The 13,791-nt window shown below is 35.6% G+C and overlaps 2 protein-coding genes across 3 annotated transcripts; both read right to left on the reverse strand.

Moving 5' to 3' along the window:
- Positions 1–7,409: 7,409 nt before the first annotated feature.
- LOC133881378 (B3 domain-containing protein Os01g0723500-like) lies at positions 7,410–8,662 on the reverse strand. Of its 2 annotated transcripts, XM_062320293.1 has the most exons (3): positions 8,332–8,662; positions 7,792–8,044; positions 7,410–7,706 (listed from the first exon to the last, which is right to left on the reverse strand). In XM_062320293.1, exons 1-2 carry the CDS (start codon positions 8,593–8,595, stop codon positions 7,811–7,813), a joined length of 498 nt encoding a protein of 165 aa, XP_062176277.1. In that variant the 5' UTR covers positions 8,596–8,662; the 3' UTR covers positions 7,410–7,706; positions 7,792–7,810. The 2 variants fall into 2 exon arrangements, with proteins under 2 accessions (XP_062176277.1, XP_062176276.1); XM_062320292.1 differs by having other exon boundaries at positions 7,410–8,044.
- A 3,760-nt stretch (positions 8,663–12,422) lies between these two features.
- Positions 12,423–13,076, reverse strand: LOC133881970 (uncharacterized). Its single transcript, XM_062321047.1, has one exon. The coding sequence runs from the start codon at positions 13,074–13,076 to the stop codon at positions 12,423–12,425; it is 654 nt and encodes a 217-aa protein (XP_062177031.1).
- Between the last annotated feature and the right edge of the window lie 715 nt (positions 13,077–13,791).

Here is a 13,791-nt window from a genome sequence, read left to right on the forward strand (position 1 = left end):
TTATGCAATCAAAAAAGAATTATATAAACTTAAGCAAAAACATGTACTACTTGAACCTAAAGTTTGAAACCTCGTACCATAACAGGGGGAAAGCTCCCATTTGTTTGATCCCTCATCAATATTTGTATTAAAACACCACTTATCTTAAACGTTTAGGATATTTGATAATTTAACATGATATCAAGCTTATGGTGCAATTTGTGATTTAACATGGTATCCAAGCAAAGGTCATGAGTCTAAACATTGTTTCCATAATTCACATCTAATTTCAATTGACTTTTCCATATATTGATCAAGTATCAAAACATTAATTAAATTATTAAATTCACAATTCTTTTATAAATTTAGGCTATTGGGATAAGTAGTGATTTTAAGAATTTCAACCATCCAAAATTCTTTCTTGTTAATTATTTCATTTATCTAGCCTTGCTTAATATAATGTAATCATGTTTGCAAGTACAAAAACAATAAAATGATGTTAGCAAATAAAACAAGTAGTAAGTGTACCTATTTTCAGAAAAAAAAAAAAAAAAATAAACATAGGGATTACACTGTTAGGGCATGAGATAAGCATGTGAATTAGCATGCATTTGCTCCCCCAATAACACATGTATTAGAAAACAGAATACTCTAATTTTTTTTCAACTTTTTCAGTTGAGAAAGTTTTTATTACCTGGTGCTTTGTCAATATATCAAATGCATCCTCATGCAGCCATAATCTACTCCATTTCCCAGGTTCGTTGGGATATTTTTCACGAACAATTTTTCTTCCCATATCTCGCAGCAAATCATGCATCATAAACTTGTTTGTCATGCTAACTTTAAGAAGGCACCGCTGAATGAGGACACTAATCCCAATCTCTACGAAAAAACCACAACCATCCAATATTTTTGCAACATAGTCTTTGTCCATTCCGATGAAGAAACATGCTATGTCAAGGAATATATCCTTTTCTGTACTGTCGCTTAGTGCATCAAAGCTTATTCTAAGTTTCTTTTGAATTTGATCATGAGGAATCTTTTTCAGTTTCTCTAATGCACTTTTCCATTCTGGAATGCTCCTGGAGAATAGAAATGAGCCCAAAACTTCAAGAGCTAGTGGCAGTCCTCCACAGTAAGCAACAACACTTGTTGACAAGTCAGTATAATCTTTAGTAGGAAAGCTATTCTTGAAGGCATGCCAACTAAAGAGCTCAAGAGACTCACTATTGTTCATTGTTGTAACTGTATATACACTATCCACTTGTAGCTCCTTTAGCAAATGCTCATATCTGGTTGTTATAATAATTCTACTTCCCAAACCAAACCAGTCACGCCTTCTAGCTATAGCATTCAATTGTTCTATCTTATCTACATCATCAAGTATTAGAAGTACTACTTTATTACAAAGTCTTTCTTTTATCATATTGATTCCTCTATCAACACTACTTATCTTTATCTTTTCTATCTTTAAGATGTCAGAAAGAAGTTGTTCTTGGAGACGAACCTGGCCCCTAGGTTCCTTGGAAGTTTCCCTAACATTTGCAAGGAAACTTTTACCTTCAAATCCATGTAAAAATTGGTTATAAATGGCTTTAGCAATGGTTGTTTTTCCAATTCCACCCATTCCCAAAATTCCTACCATGCGAATATCACCAGCTCCAAAACCTAAGCAAAAATTCATGTCTTGCACGCGACAATCTACTCCAACTGGGTAGAGTGCTAGAAACAAGTGTGTGCTATTCAGTTCTCTTGAAATCTCTTCAACAATTTTCCTAATAAACTTGGCTTCATGCCTGGAAATTATTTTAAGAAGTTAGAGTCACATTATACAATCCACAAGATTTTATATACATGCATATATAAAAACTTAGAAGACATTAGTTTTGGCCATTATCTTAACTGACCATTAGCATTTACAAACAACTAATGGGGGAAAAGTTTGAAGAAACTAGTTTTTTGTGCCATAGAATTATGTTATAAGTATAGGAATCTAAAAAACAAAAAATCGATCAAGTATAACTTGGTTAATTAGTTGGTAAAGTTTTTGTTGTGCGATAAATCACTATCACAATAAATAACATTGTTAGCTAGCTAGGTTTCATATTATTGGCAAATTCTGTGTCAAAATCTTATGGATTGTAAGTCTAAGTCTAGTAGTTGTGTTGTTTTGGTCTTGAGGTTCAAAATTGTGCTTAAGATTGAAAAAAAGTCGTCGTTCGCAAGCCATTTGATAGTTATTCGAACATGATTTTCAAGTACTTCAATTGAGACCTGAGAGCTTCGATCATAGTTTCGATTGTTGGAAGTTCGAACATAGATACTCATGCTATTGAAATTCATAGTTCTCAAGAGCTTTGGTCGCAATAGCAGTCATAGAATGATCGAAGAAAGGTGTTTCAACAGAGCAATAGAGAGTTCTGGTTGCAACCACCCTCATGGCTCATGGGGTGGTTTGGCCACCCCTAAAGGCCAAACCCTAAATGATTTTTTTTTTTTTTTTTTTTTTTTAGGGCCTTGTGGGGGTGGTAGAACCACCTCCAAGTCTCTTGGGGGTGGTTTCAGCCACTCCCATTTTGCTCTTTGGGATTGGCCGAACCACCCCTAGACTGGCCATGGGGGTGGATGAGCCACTCTTTTTTTTCTTTTTTCTTTTTTTCAACTTTTTTCTTTTAATTTTTTTAAAGTTTTTCTTATTTTTAATTTTTTAATTTTTAATTATGCATAGGGACACTTGTCGATTTTTTAAGGCTAGTGACGTTGACTTCCTTGTATTTTTTAACAGAAGTATAATCTCCATCTTTAGGCATAAACGAGGTATTATGTATGATACGAAATTAAGCATAGAGGTCAAAAAATAAAGTTTTTAAGCTGTAGGGAGGTAAAAGGTATGTAACCCTAATAACTAATAGACACACTTTAATTTATATATATATATATATATATATATATATATATATACACAAAGATATATAAATGAGCTAACTTGTCTAGTGAGCTTTATACGAGTTATGTTCATGAACTTTAATCAAGTTGAGTCAAGTTTATACGGTTATGTCTCATTTAATAATCGAGCGTAATTTTATATTCACAAACAGCTCATATATTATATTAATCAAGCTTGAGTTGAGTTTATCTGGATGTCATGTATATTATCTTATACTTGTTCATTTAAGGCCCTAGATACAAACTTACCCGTCTGCAGTTTTTCTTAGCTCCCACCCTGACAAATTAGCAGCCTCACGCATGGCTCTTCTCCACTTGACAACTTTGTCCATGTCCAACAAGTAATGCCCTTCATGCTTCGTGAATGCTTCTGCAAAACTACCTGTCTGGTTTCTCACATCCGAGGGGTCAACATCGATCAAAGAATATAGGCAAAACCAGTTGTGTTACAGTTCGTCGGCACTCCATGATCTCCACGAGTTCCTCTAAGCACCACCTTGAAGTTGCATAGTTGGTCGAGAAAACGATGACAGAGATTCTGGACCGTTGGATTGCCCGTAATGATTCGGATGCAAGATCTTCTCCTCTTCGGAGCTCGTTGTCATCTCTGAAGACATTGATTCTGGCATCTCTCAATGCAAAGTAGAGGTGGTCAATGAAGTTCTTGCGAGTGTCTTCGCCTCTGAAACACAAGAAGACGTCGTAGTTCCAGTTGGGTTGGGGAGAAGAAGATGAAGAGAAGAAGGCTTCAGGAGATCTCGGTGTTTCAGCAGTCATTGCCCAAGGAGATAATCAAGTTTGGTGAGGAGTGAGAAATGGGAAAGGAGAAGCAATTCATGTACAAGGCACTAATGGCAGGGTCAAGTACTACTTCCAAATGCATATATATATATATATATATGGTTGATGCCGATTATCGATCATATGACTACAATTTATTGATCCAACTTGAACGCAGGAACAAGCCAAAAATAAGAAAATTTAACCAAGGAAACAATTATGGAAAATATGTTATATTTTTCGTATATTTTATATTTAGTTTAAATTGTAGTATTTTATATGTTAAATATATATGTTATATTTTTAGTGATTTGATTACCATATTTTGTATTATAGATAAATAAGTCAATGAGAACAATGTACATAGTCCTTAGGGTTAATTCTAGTTGTGGATGTAAGTGTCTAATACGAATTTATCCGTAATTTATTGTATTTTTTTCTCGATTTCTTATTTTCACATTTATTATTCTATTTTCGGATTTTTTTTCAGGGCACTCAATAACTTGGAGTTGACCGTGAACGATCACTTCCTTGACGATAAAAAAGTCAAAAACGTTGTTGCAATTTTCACACGTAAACCACACGCAGGAAGACTTTTATAACGAACCTTTCATATGAACACTAGGAAAGGAATCTAGGAACCTTTCACATAGAAAACTAAGACATTAATAAGAAAAACTAGAGAAAATCAGGCGTAACGTTAACGAAACAAAGAAACTGTAGTCCTCCACCCCACCGCCTTTTACTTGTTTTATTTCTGGTAAGTATAAAACCAAGTCAGTCAGACTTTGTATACCCAGAAAAATGAAAAAAAAAAAAAAAAGAGAAGAAAATGTATCAATCGTGTGGTGAAAGTGAAAGGCAAGAAATGCTTGGAAAAATGAAATAGAGAAGATCGAGATCTGGCCTTGTTTGGAAACCCCTTCCCGCGAGAGAATTTCTTTTAGTGGTAGTAAAAAGTTATTAATGTGTTATAAAGTGTATATATATAAGTTAAAAAAAAAATTATACTATACTGAGTTTTTTTATTTAATTAATAATAAAAAAATTGTTGATGTGATATAAAAAATTAAGAATGTTTTGAAGTTTTTTTTTTTTTTTTTTTTTTTTTTTTTTTTTTTTTTATAATAATCTAAAATAAGGGAAGGGCCAGGGAGGAGAGTAGATTGCCAAACGGGGCTAGTCTTTGATTCTTTATAAAACCATTAAGACTAAAGAAGTCACAGTAAAACTAAAATAAAATTAGAGATTGTCATGCAAAGCTTGCTCTACATTCTTCTTAGTTCTTAGTTTTTATAATTAACTTTCTATTCAATATACTTCTAGTTCTCTAGCTGTTCTTATAAGATAAAGAAGTTCAAGAATCAAGGCCCATCATCACTGGTATGAAGTATATGAATCTCTAGCAAAATTTATTTATTTTTATTTTTTAATTACTCTAAAGATAATTTGACTCCTTTTATAATCTCATTTAAATTGTTTTCGGGTGGTAATTCATAATAGTAGATTACCTAGCTAATTCTCAAACAAAGCATTTGTGGGAGATGCGATTAATGTGTTAATTAAAAACAAAGGTAAGCTTTTGTTATTCCTTATTATTAATCTCATTCTCATGTGCGATTCATCTTTTAAGTTTTTTTTTTAAAAAAAAAAATTTTAAAAAAAAGAGATTATTTTGTTCATAAGTGCCTAATTTTTGACTTTAAAGTTGTAGATTTAAAGTAAATTTCTTCTTGTTTGATTGTTAAAGTTTTGTAACTTTTGACTCCTCCCATCACAATTATCTGGTTCCGTCTTGTCCCAACAATATATACAATCTTTTTAACATAGATACAAACGGAGATCAAGTTGGTGAGTAGTGGGAAATGGGAAAGGAGAAGCAATTCATGTACAAGCTAGGCACTGAGGGCAGGGTCAACTTCCAAATGCATATATGGTTGATCCAACTTGAACAACAAGTAAAAGTCAACAATAAGAAAATTGAACCCAGAAAACAAGCTGAAAGGGTACATCCTGGAAGACTTGCAACGGGAAGCTCAATTTTTGCACGTAAATTAAACTACACGCAGGAAGACTTTTATAACGCATGCACTAGGAAACTAAGGAACCTTCTTTCACGTCACAACGGACTGTGTGAGTTAGGGGTAGTAGTAAGAAGCCATAGATGCAATATAAAATAATAAAAAAAAAAATTGTATGAAAAAGAAAATAAAAAATTATATTGTAGTGAATTTTTTATTTAAATAATAATAAAAAATTATTTAATGTGATATAAAGTTATAATGTTTTAAAGTTGATTGTTTTTAAAAAAAATTAAAAAATGAAAGGGAGAATTTTTTTTTTTTCTTTTACCAAACAAGCCCTCAAAGAAACTAATAAAAACTTGAGAGAATCAGGAATACGTTAACGAAAAACTGGCCGGCTGTACTGTTCTGCATAAAACAATAAAAAAGAGAGGAAAAACAAGGGAGGTTGAGGTAGTTGCTGTACGTCTGATTGTTTGTCTCTTGTCGATCCCTACAATACATACAATCTTTTTAACTTACAAATGGACAAATTCGAAGCCTTACCTTTAATTCGCGTCAGTACATTTAGCTTAATTATATTACAAATAAATGTACAATTAGAATATTGCTCACTTTGAAAATGTACAAGCACAAACATAATAGTTTCTATTTTGTAGTTGATATTTATAAATTTGTTCATAAATATCACACTACAAACTAAGGATTTAATCGAAATAAAAACATTACTATATGTTTTATCAATGCCGGCCCATATATATTAATGCAGAATAAAAAACTTTAATTGCCTGCTAATTAATAGATTATTCAATTTAAGAGTGTCAAAGATCCTTGAGAAAAACTTATTAATAGATTTGTTAGAATATATGAAAAATGATTAGTCAATTTGGAGCTCGATCTCCTAAAATTTCTTATAAACTTAATTTCACCTAATAACTAAGCAATTTGAAACTTAACACTTATGGCAACTTTATAAACTACTCACTCTATGTAGGCTACTGCTCATCTTTTCAATGTGGGACATGAGTGCTACAAACTCCTCTTCCCTAATTGTTATAAATCACTCACTCTATATGAGCAAATTAAATACTACTCATCTTTCTAATGTGAAACAGGCTAGGGTGTTACAAATATCCTATATCTGAAAGTCATAAAATTGTTCCCATCTTATACGAAAGAAAGGAAAGATTCGATGGTGGTAAAAGAGTCAACAAGTTGTTCCCGTGTTGAAATTAACTGGATGAATAATTTGCACTCGTAATTAATGATCGGCATCAACCAAGACTTGGGAGTTGATTCTACCTTCTAGATTACATTTTCTTTGTCAAGTGTAGAAAATAGTAATGAAACATAAATGGAGAGAAAAATAGGACCCCTCCCCTCTCTTGTTCTTTTGTATTAGACCTTGTCCATTGCATTTAGTCAATAATGAGATCAATTCAGCGAGTCCATTTCATAGATGGCATCAAGATAGATTTATTCTCTTTTTGCTCCTCTCGTGTAATTCATGTACGGAGAGGGACAAATTCAGCTGCTCACATTCATAGATTCAATTCGTCCCTCTTTGTTGACCTCATGTCTTTTTGAGAATATCAATAAGAATTGAAATTTGTTCAAAAATAAAAGAAAAAAAGAAATAATACACATTTTCTTCTATAGTAAGCTTTTTGAGCTGTCAAATGTGAATCCAAGAAAATATTAGATTTCCCGAACCAAATGTCACGTAAAGGCTTTCCAACTACATTCACAACATAAGATGATGGGAGTCTGGGCCGTGTTTGTCAACCTTTATGTGCCTAAAGCCCAGCTCTTGAGATTTAAACTCATGGGCCGAAGATTCGGGCCCAAACGAAAGGTTTAGCCCGGAAAACAAACAAGCATTTTGAAAGCCTTGAACTTGTGCCCACAAGTGGAGGTTCTGTTCAACACTATCTTCCATGTTGTCTGAAAAGTGTGTGAGAGTGTCTTCTAAAAGGCCTTGCATAGATTAAGGAAAAAATAAGTACAATCTATGAATACTGAAATCTGATCATGTTCAAAGAGATAACACATGATGTCTTACAGGTTAACTCAAATTTCGGTCAGCGGAAAATACGGACTCGGATTTCTTGTTTCCCCAAAAGCTCAAATATGCAGATATCACCAATCTTGAGCTTGTTTTCAAGTACAAAGGCTTTGAACCCTCCAGAAAGGACATGGTTCCACCCATTGCTCACGTAATTCACTTCCCAAGATTTATCTTCTGAATTCCTTACAACAATCTTTGCCCTGCCTTGAGGAGGAAGGTGTTCTTTAGCAAAAACAGCTGGGACTCGCTGCATACAAACAAATAAGAATTAAAACACCCTTTTGTAAATTAGCTTATACAAGAGAAAGAGAGATCCGGTGGTTGCAGCCCAAAAAAAAAAAATATGCAAGAGGATATATATATGTTGGTGGCAGGCTCAGATAAATGCATCTCTCTCCAAGTTCTTCATGCCATTTGGTAGCATCAAGTCAGTCCATGATTGAAGATTTGAAATCCACATGGCAGGCAAGTTCATCCAACAGTTAAATATAAGGAAAAAGGGGTTAAAAAAAGAAAGGAATTAATATTGCTTACAAGTATGAACACCTTCTCCACATGGGATTTTGTCATGCATCTCTTGAAGTAAGGAAAATCGGAGGTAAAAGACTCGGCCATTTTCCAAACCTTTCTTTTCTGGGTGGGAGGCTCCTTTTCCTCTAATTTTTTCCTTCTCTGGATGTCTTTCTCTTTGAGTTCTGTAAGCTGGTCTGCTTCGTCATGTACTGGAGTGTGCTTGTTAATAGGAGCATAAACTCTCTCGCAACCATCTTTTCCAAAAATCAGTACATCAAAAGACATTTCTCCATTATGTTTGAAAAGCAAGAATTCATTGTCCCCCAAGGAGTGATCTTCAAAGTACTGCTTGAAAGACGAACTAGTTTACTAACTAGTTACCTTTCTATCTCTCTTTCACTCTTTCTCTCTTTTATTACTAGAAGACAAAATAAGACTTAGAGAAGAGTAGAGGAAATATTCTTTACTTTTTCTTATATATCAAAACACCTTACAAAGGCCATATATATAGGCATACAAAACAAGCAAACGTCAAGCCTTTTCTTCTCCCTCATTATTACAATAAACACCAATAACTCCCCTAAATTAATACTTCAATTTAAGAGACCAAAAAACATGAGTTTAGTAAACTAAAGGTTATTATTTATTAAAGAAACTTTATGAGCTTTAAAACTTTCTTACGTTTTGATTTGTTTAGTTTCCAACACACCCCCTCAAATCAAAACTGTCCTCATGCCAAGCATGTCTCTTAGCCTCATGAAAATTGCACCTGATAATGGCTTAGTAAATATATCTGCTACTTGTTCAGTGGTGCAGCAATATTTGAGCTCTATTGTCTTCTGCTTCACATGGTCTCTAAGAAAGTGGAACCTAGTGTCAATATGTTTGCTCCTCCCATGTTGTACTGGATTCTTAGCTAGCTTTATTGCCGATTGGTTATCCACATAAATCACAGTTGGTTCTTCTTGTGGATGTTCTAGTTCCTTCAAGAGATTCCTTAGCCATATAGCTTCACAAACAGTAGATGAAGCCGCCACATACTCCGCCTCACAGGTAGACAAGGCTACAATTGCTTGTTTCTTGGATGTCCAAGAAAATGCTGTAGAACTAAAATAGAACACATATCCAGTAGTACTTTTCCTCTCATCTTGGTCACATCCCCAATCACTGTCTGAGTAACCAACTAATTTTGCTTCATCACCATATGCATAAAATAAACCAAGATTCATAGTACCTTTGATGTACCTTAGAATCCTTTTTACAGCTAACCAATGAGTCTGCATTGGTTTCTCCATGTATCGACTCACAAGTCCAACTCCATAGACAATATCTGGTCTTGTGATCGTCAAGTATCTCAGACTTCCAACCAAACTCTTGTACATAGTTGGTTCAATAACTCGATCATCTCATTCTTTTGACAACTTTATGCTTGTTTCAACTGGAGTACTCACAGAGTTGCAGCTTTCCATCTTGAATTTTTCTAATATCTCCTTCATGTACTTCTTTTGAGATATGAAAATTCCATCATGTTGTTGCTTCACTTCAATGCCAAGGAAGTAGGACATCAACCCGTTGTCTGTCATCTCAAACTCCCTAAACATTGATTGCTTGAATTCCTTGAACATTTCACTACTATTTCCTGTGTATAACAGATCGTCAACATATAGGCAAATAATTAGAAATTCACCTCGATAGTTTTTCTTCATATAAACAGCATGCTCATATGGACATTTGGTGAAACCATTCTGATGAAGGTAACCATCAATGCGTGCATTCCAAGCTCTTGGTGCCTGCTTTAAGCCATATAACGCCTTTTTAAGGCGGTACACCTTCCTTTCTTCTCCTTCCATTATGAAGCCTTCCGATTGTTGTACGTATACTTCTTCTTCAAGGATGCCATTGAGAAAAGCTGACTTGACATCAAGTTGGTATATCTTCCAATTATGATGAGCGGCAAGTGCGATCAACAGTCTTACTGTGTCAAGTCTCGCAACTGGTGAAAAGACCTCTTCATAGTCGATGCCGTACTTTTGTTTGTAGCCTTTAGCTACTAGTCTTGCCTTGTATCGAGAAACTTCACCTTCTACAGTACGTTTGATCTTGTATACCCACTTGACACCAATAGCCTTTTGGTTTGATGGGAGTGTTGTCAACTCCCAAGTGTCATTCTTTTGAATAGCATGTATCTCCTCCTCCATTGCGGATCTCCAACAATCTTCTTCAACAGCTTCTTGAAAAGTAAGAGGCTCATGATCAGCATATAGGCAGAAAAGATTAGTCTCTCCTTCTTCAATTTGCTCATAGATTTCTCTAAGACTTCTCATCTTACTTTGATTTGTGGAGGATCTGCTGCTGCTACCTCCCATAGAAGGTGTTAAGTCTATATGTGCTATGGACGGTGTGGTAGGTTGAGAAGATGGTGGGGTACTTGGTGGAGCTTCTGTTGAGAGCTCTTCAGGCTCCTCCAACACTTGTTGTTCGTTGGCCTTGTCTTCATCTCTCCAGCTCCACACACTTTCTTCATCAAAGATAACGTCTCTACTAACCACTAATTTTTTTGTTAGTGGGTTGTAGAGCTTGTACGCCTTCGACTCTTCGCTATATCCAAGGAAGATACATTTCTCACCACGATCATCAAGCTTCTTCCTCTTAGATTCGGGAACTTGAGAATATGCAAGACACCCAAAGATTCTAAGGTGTGCAACACTTGGCTTGTAACCGCTCCTCGCCTCTTGAGGTGTCATATTCTTGACACTTTTGGTAGGACATCGATTGAGTAGATAAGTTGAGCATGCCACAGCTTCTGCCCAGAATTGTTTTGGCAGTCCTTTCTCCTTGAGCATGGTTTTGGTCATATTGAGAATGGTACGATTCTTCCTTTCTGCAATCCCGTTTTGCTGTGGTGTGTAAGCAGCAATAAACTGATGCTTTATTCCTTGGTCCCTGCAATACTTGTTAAATTCTTTTGAGGTGTATTCACCACCTCGATCTGAGCGGAGAGTTACAAGCTTATGACCACTTTGATTTTCAACAAGAGCTTTAAAGTTCTTGAATACAGTAAAGGCAGCTGACTTTTCTTTAAGAAAATAAACCCAAAGTTTTCTGCTAAAGTCATCAATAAAGGTAATAAAGTATCTATTACCTCCTAATGACATGGGTTCTATTGGTCCACATATGTCAGTATGAACCAACTGCAATGGTGACGATGCTCTCCAAGATTTGCCGTTAGGAAAAGGAAGTCGTGCCTGCTTGCCAAGTATGCATTCTTCACAAACATTGGTCGTTGGCTTGATCACTGGTAACCAATGCACCATGCCAGATGATGATAGTAGCTTTAGGCCACTGAAATGTAAATGACCAAACCGAAGATGCCACTTCCATGACTCACTTTCCTTGAGTCCATAGAAGCACTTCTCGGATTTTATGTTAAGATGTAACGGGAACATGCGGTTATTGGCCATTGGAACATGAGCCACAATACCTCCATATGTATCTCTCAAAATGAGAGAGTAATTTTCCATATGTATGGTGTATCCCTTCTCGAGCAGTTGCCCAATGATAAGAATATTGCTTTTCATATTAGGCACATAATAAACATCTGAAATGTACCCTTTCTTACCATCATTTTGACAAATTTTTATCTTCCCTTTGTCTTCAACTGATAGTTTGGAGGAGTCCCCCAAGTTCACATTTCCGTGAACTCCTTCTGTGAGTTCTACGAACAGAACTTTCTTCCCACACATGTGATTACTTGCGCCAGAATCGAGGTACCAAACATCATCTATTGAATTTGAATCATCATGAGCGAGAAGTAAAATAGAATCACTATGAACCTCATTTATTGCTTCTGCAACATTGGCTTGTTCATCATCTTTGTGCCAACAATCTGAGGCATAGTGTCCAAACTTCTTGCAGTTGTAGCATTGGATATTCTTGGAGTTTCCACGTCCATATGTGGATCTTCCTCTTCCTCGGTAGCCTCCTCGTCCCCGACCTCTAAAGCTTTGAGTCTCCTGCTGACTTTGACGTGGTTGTTGAGAAATACCACGCCCCCGGCCTCTACCACGACCACGGTTGGAGCTGAATTTGCCTTGATCATTTAGAGTCATTTTTTACTCTAGTGCTTGTTCTAATACACCAGAAGTAACATTCTTCTGCATCCTTTGCTCATGTACTTGTAATGAACCCAACAACTCCTCAATTGTAAGATTCTCCAAGTCCTTAGACTCTTCGATAGCTACAACTACATGCTCAAATTTAGAGGAAAGGGATCGAAGTACCTTTTCGACGACTCGGATGTCATCAACCTTCTCATTGTTTCTTTTCAAACCATTCACGATTACCAACAATCGTGAAAAATAATCGGACACCGATTCTCCATCCTTCATGTGAAGAGCCTCAAACTCGCCTCGTAATGTTTGGAGACGGACCCGTCTCACCCGTTCATCTCCTTTGAAGATGGAAGTTAGAATCTCCCATGCTTGTTTACTTGTCGTTGCTTCAGCAACTTTCTCAAAGGTATGCTCGTCCAACCCTTGATAGAGTAGAAACAAAGCCTTTTTATCCTTCTTCCTCTGCTCCTTAAGAGCCTTCTTCTCATCAGCTGTGTATTCAGCTTCTTCCTCCTTGGTGGGTTCCATAAATCCGTCAGTTATGACTTCCCACAAATCTTGAAACCCAAACAAGGCTCTCATTTGGATAGACCACGACCCATAGTTATCTTTTGATAATCTAGGGATTTGTTGCTGGACCACGTTGGAACCCATTTTTAGAATGGACGAAAAATGGGAATTGCCAAAACGTACAGGGCTCTGATACCAATATGAAAGACGAACTAGTTTACTAACTAGTTACCTTTCTATCTCTCTTTCACTCTTTCTCTCTTTTATTACTAGAAGACAAAATAAGACTTAGAGAAGAGTAGAGGAAATATATATGAAAGACGAACTAGTTTACTAACTAGTTACCTTTCTATCTCTCTTTCACTCTTTACTAACTAGTTACCTTTCTATCTCTTTTTCACTCTTTCTCTCTTTTATTACTAGAAGACAAAATAAGACTTAGAGAAGAGTAGAGGAAATATTCTTCACTTTTTCTTATATATCAAAACACCTTACAAAGGCCATATATATAGGCATACAAAACAAGCAAACGTCAAGCCTTTTCTTCTCCCTCTTTATTACAATAAACACCAATAACTCCCCTAAATTAATACTTCAATTTAAGAGACCAAAAAACATGAGTTTAGTAAACTAAAGGTTGTTATTTATTAAAGAAACTTTATGAGCATTAAAACTTTCTTACATTTTGATTTGTTTAGTTTCCAACACTGCTTCCAACCATCTTGCAGATATATGTCTTCTGCAGTCTTGCACAGTTTAACACACCACTCGTCACCAGAGGAATCCCTAAGAATTGCTTTGATCAGGCAATTCTTTCGGTAAATGCTTCACAAACTTTCGTGGGATTCGGTGCAAGTTA

This window comes from Alnus glutinosa, chromosome 11, assembly GCF_958979055.1.
Source record: "Alnus glutinosa chromosome 11, dhAlnGlut1.1, whole genome shotgun sequence".
Classification (NCBI taxonomy): Eukaryota; Viridiplantae; Streptophyta; class Magnoliopsida; order Fagales; family Betulaceae; genus Alnus; species Alnus glutinosa.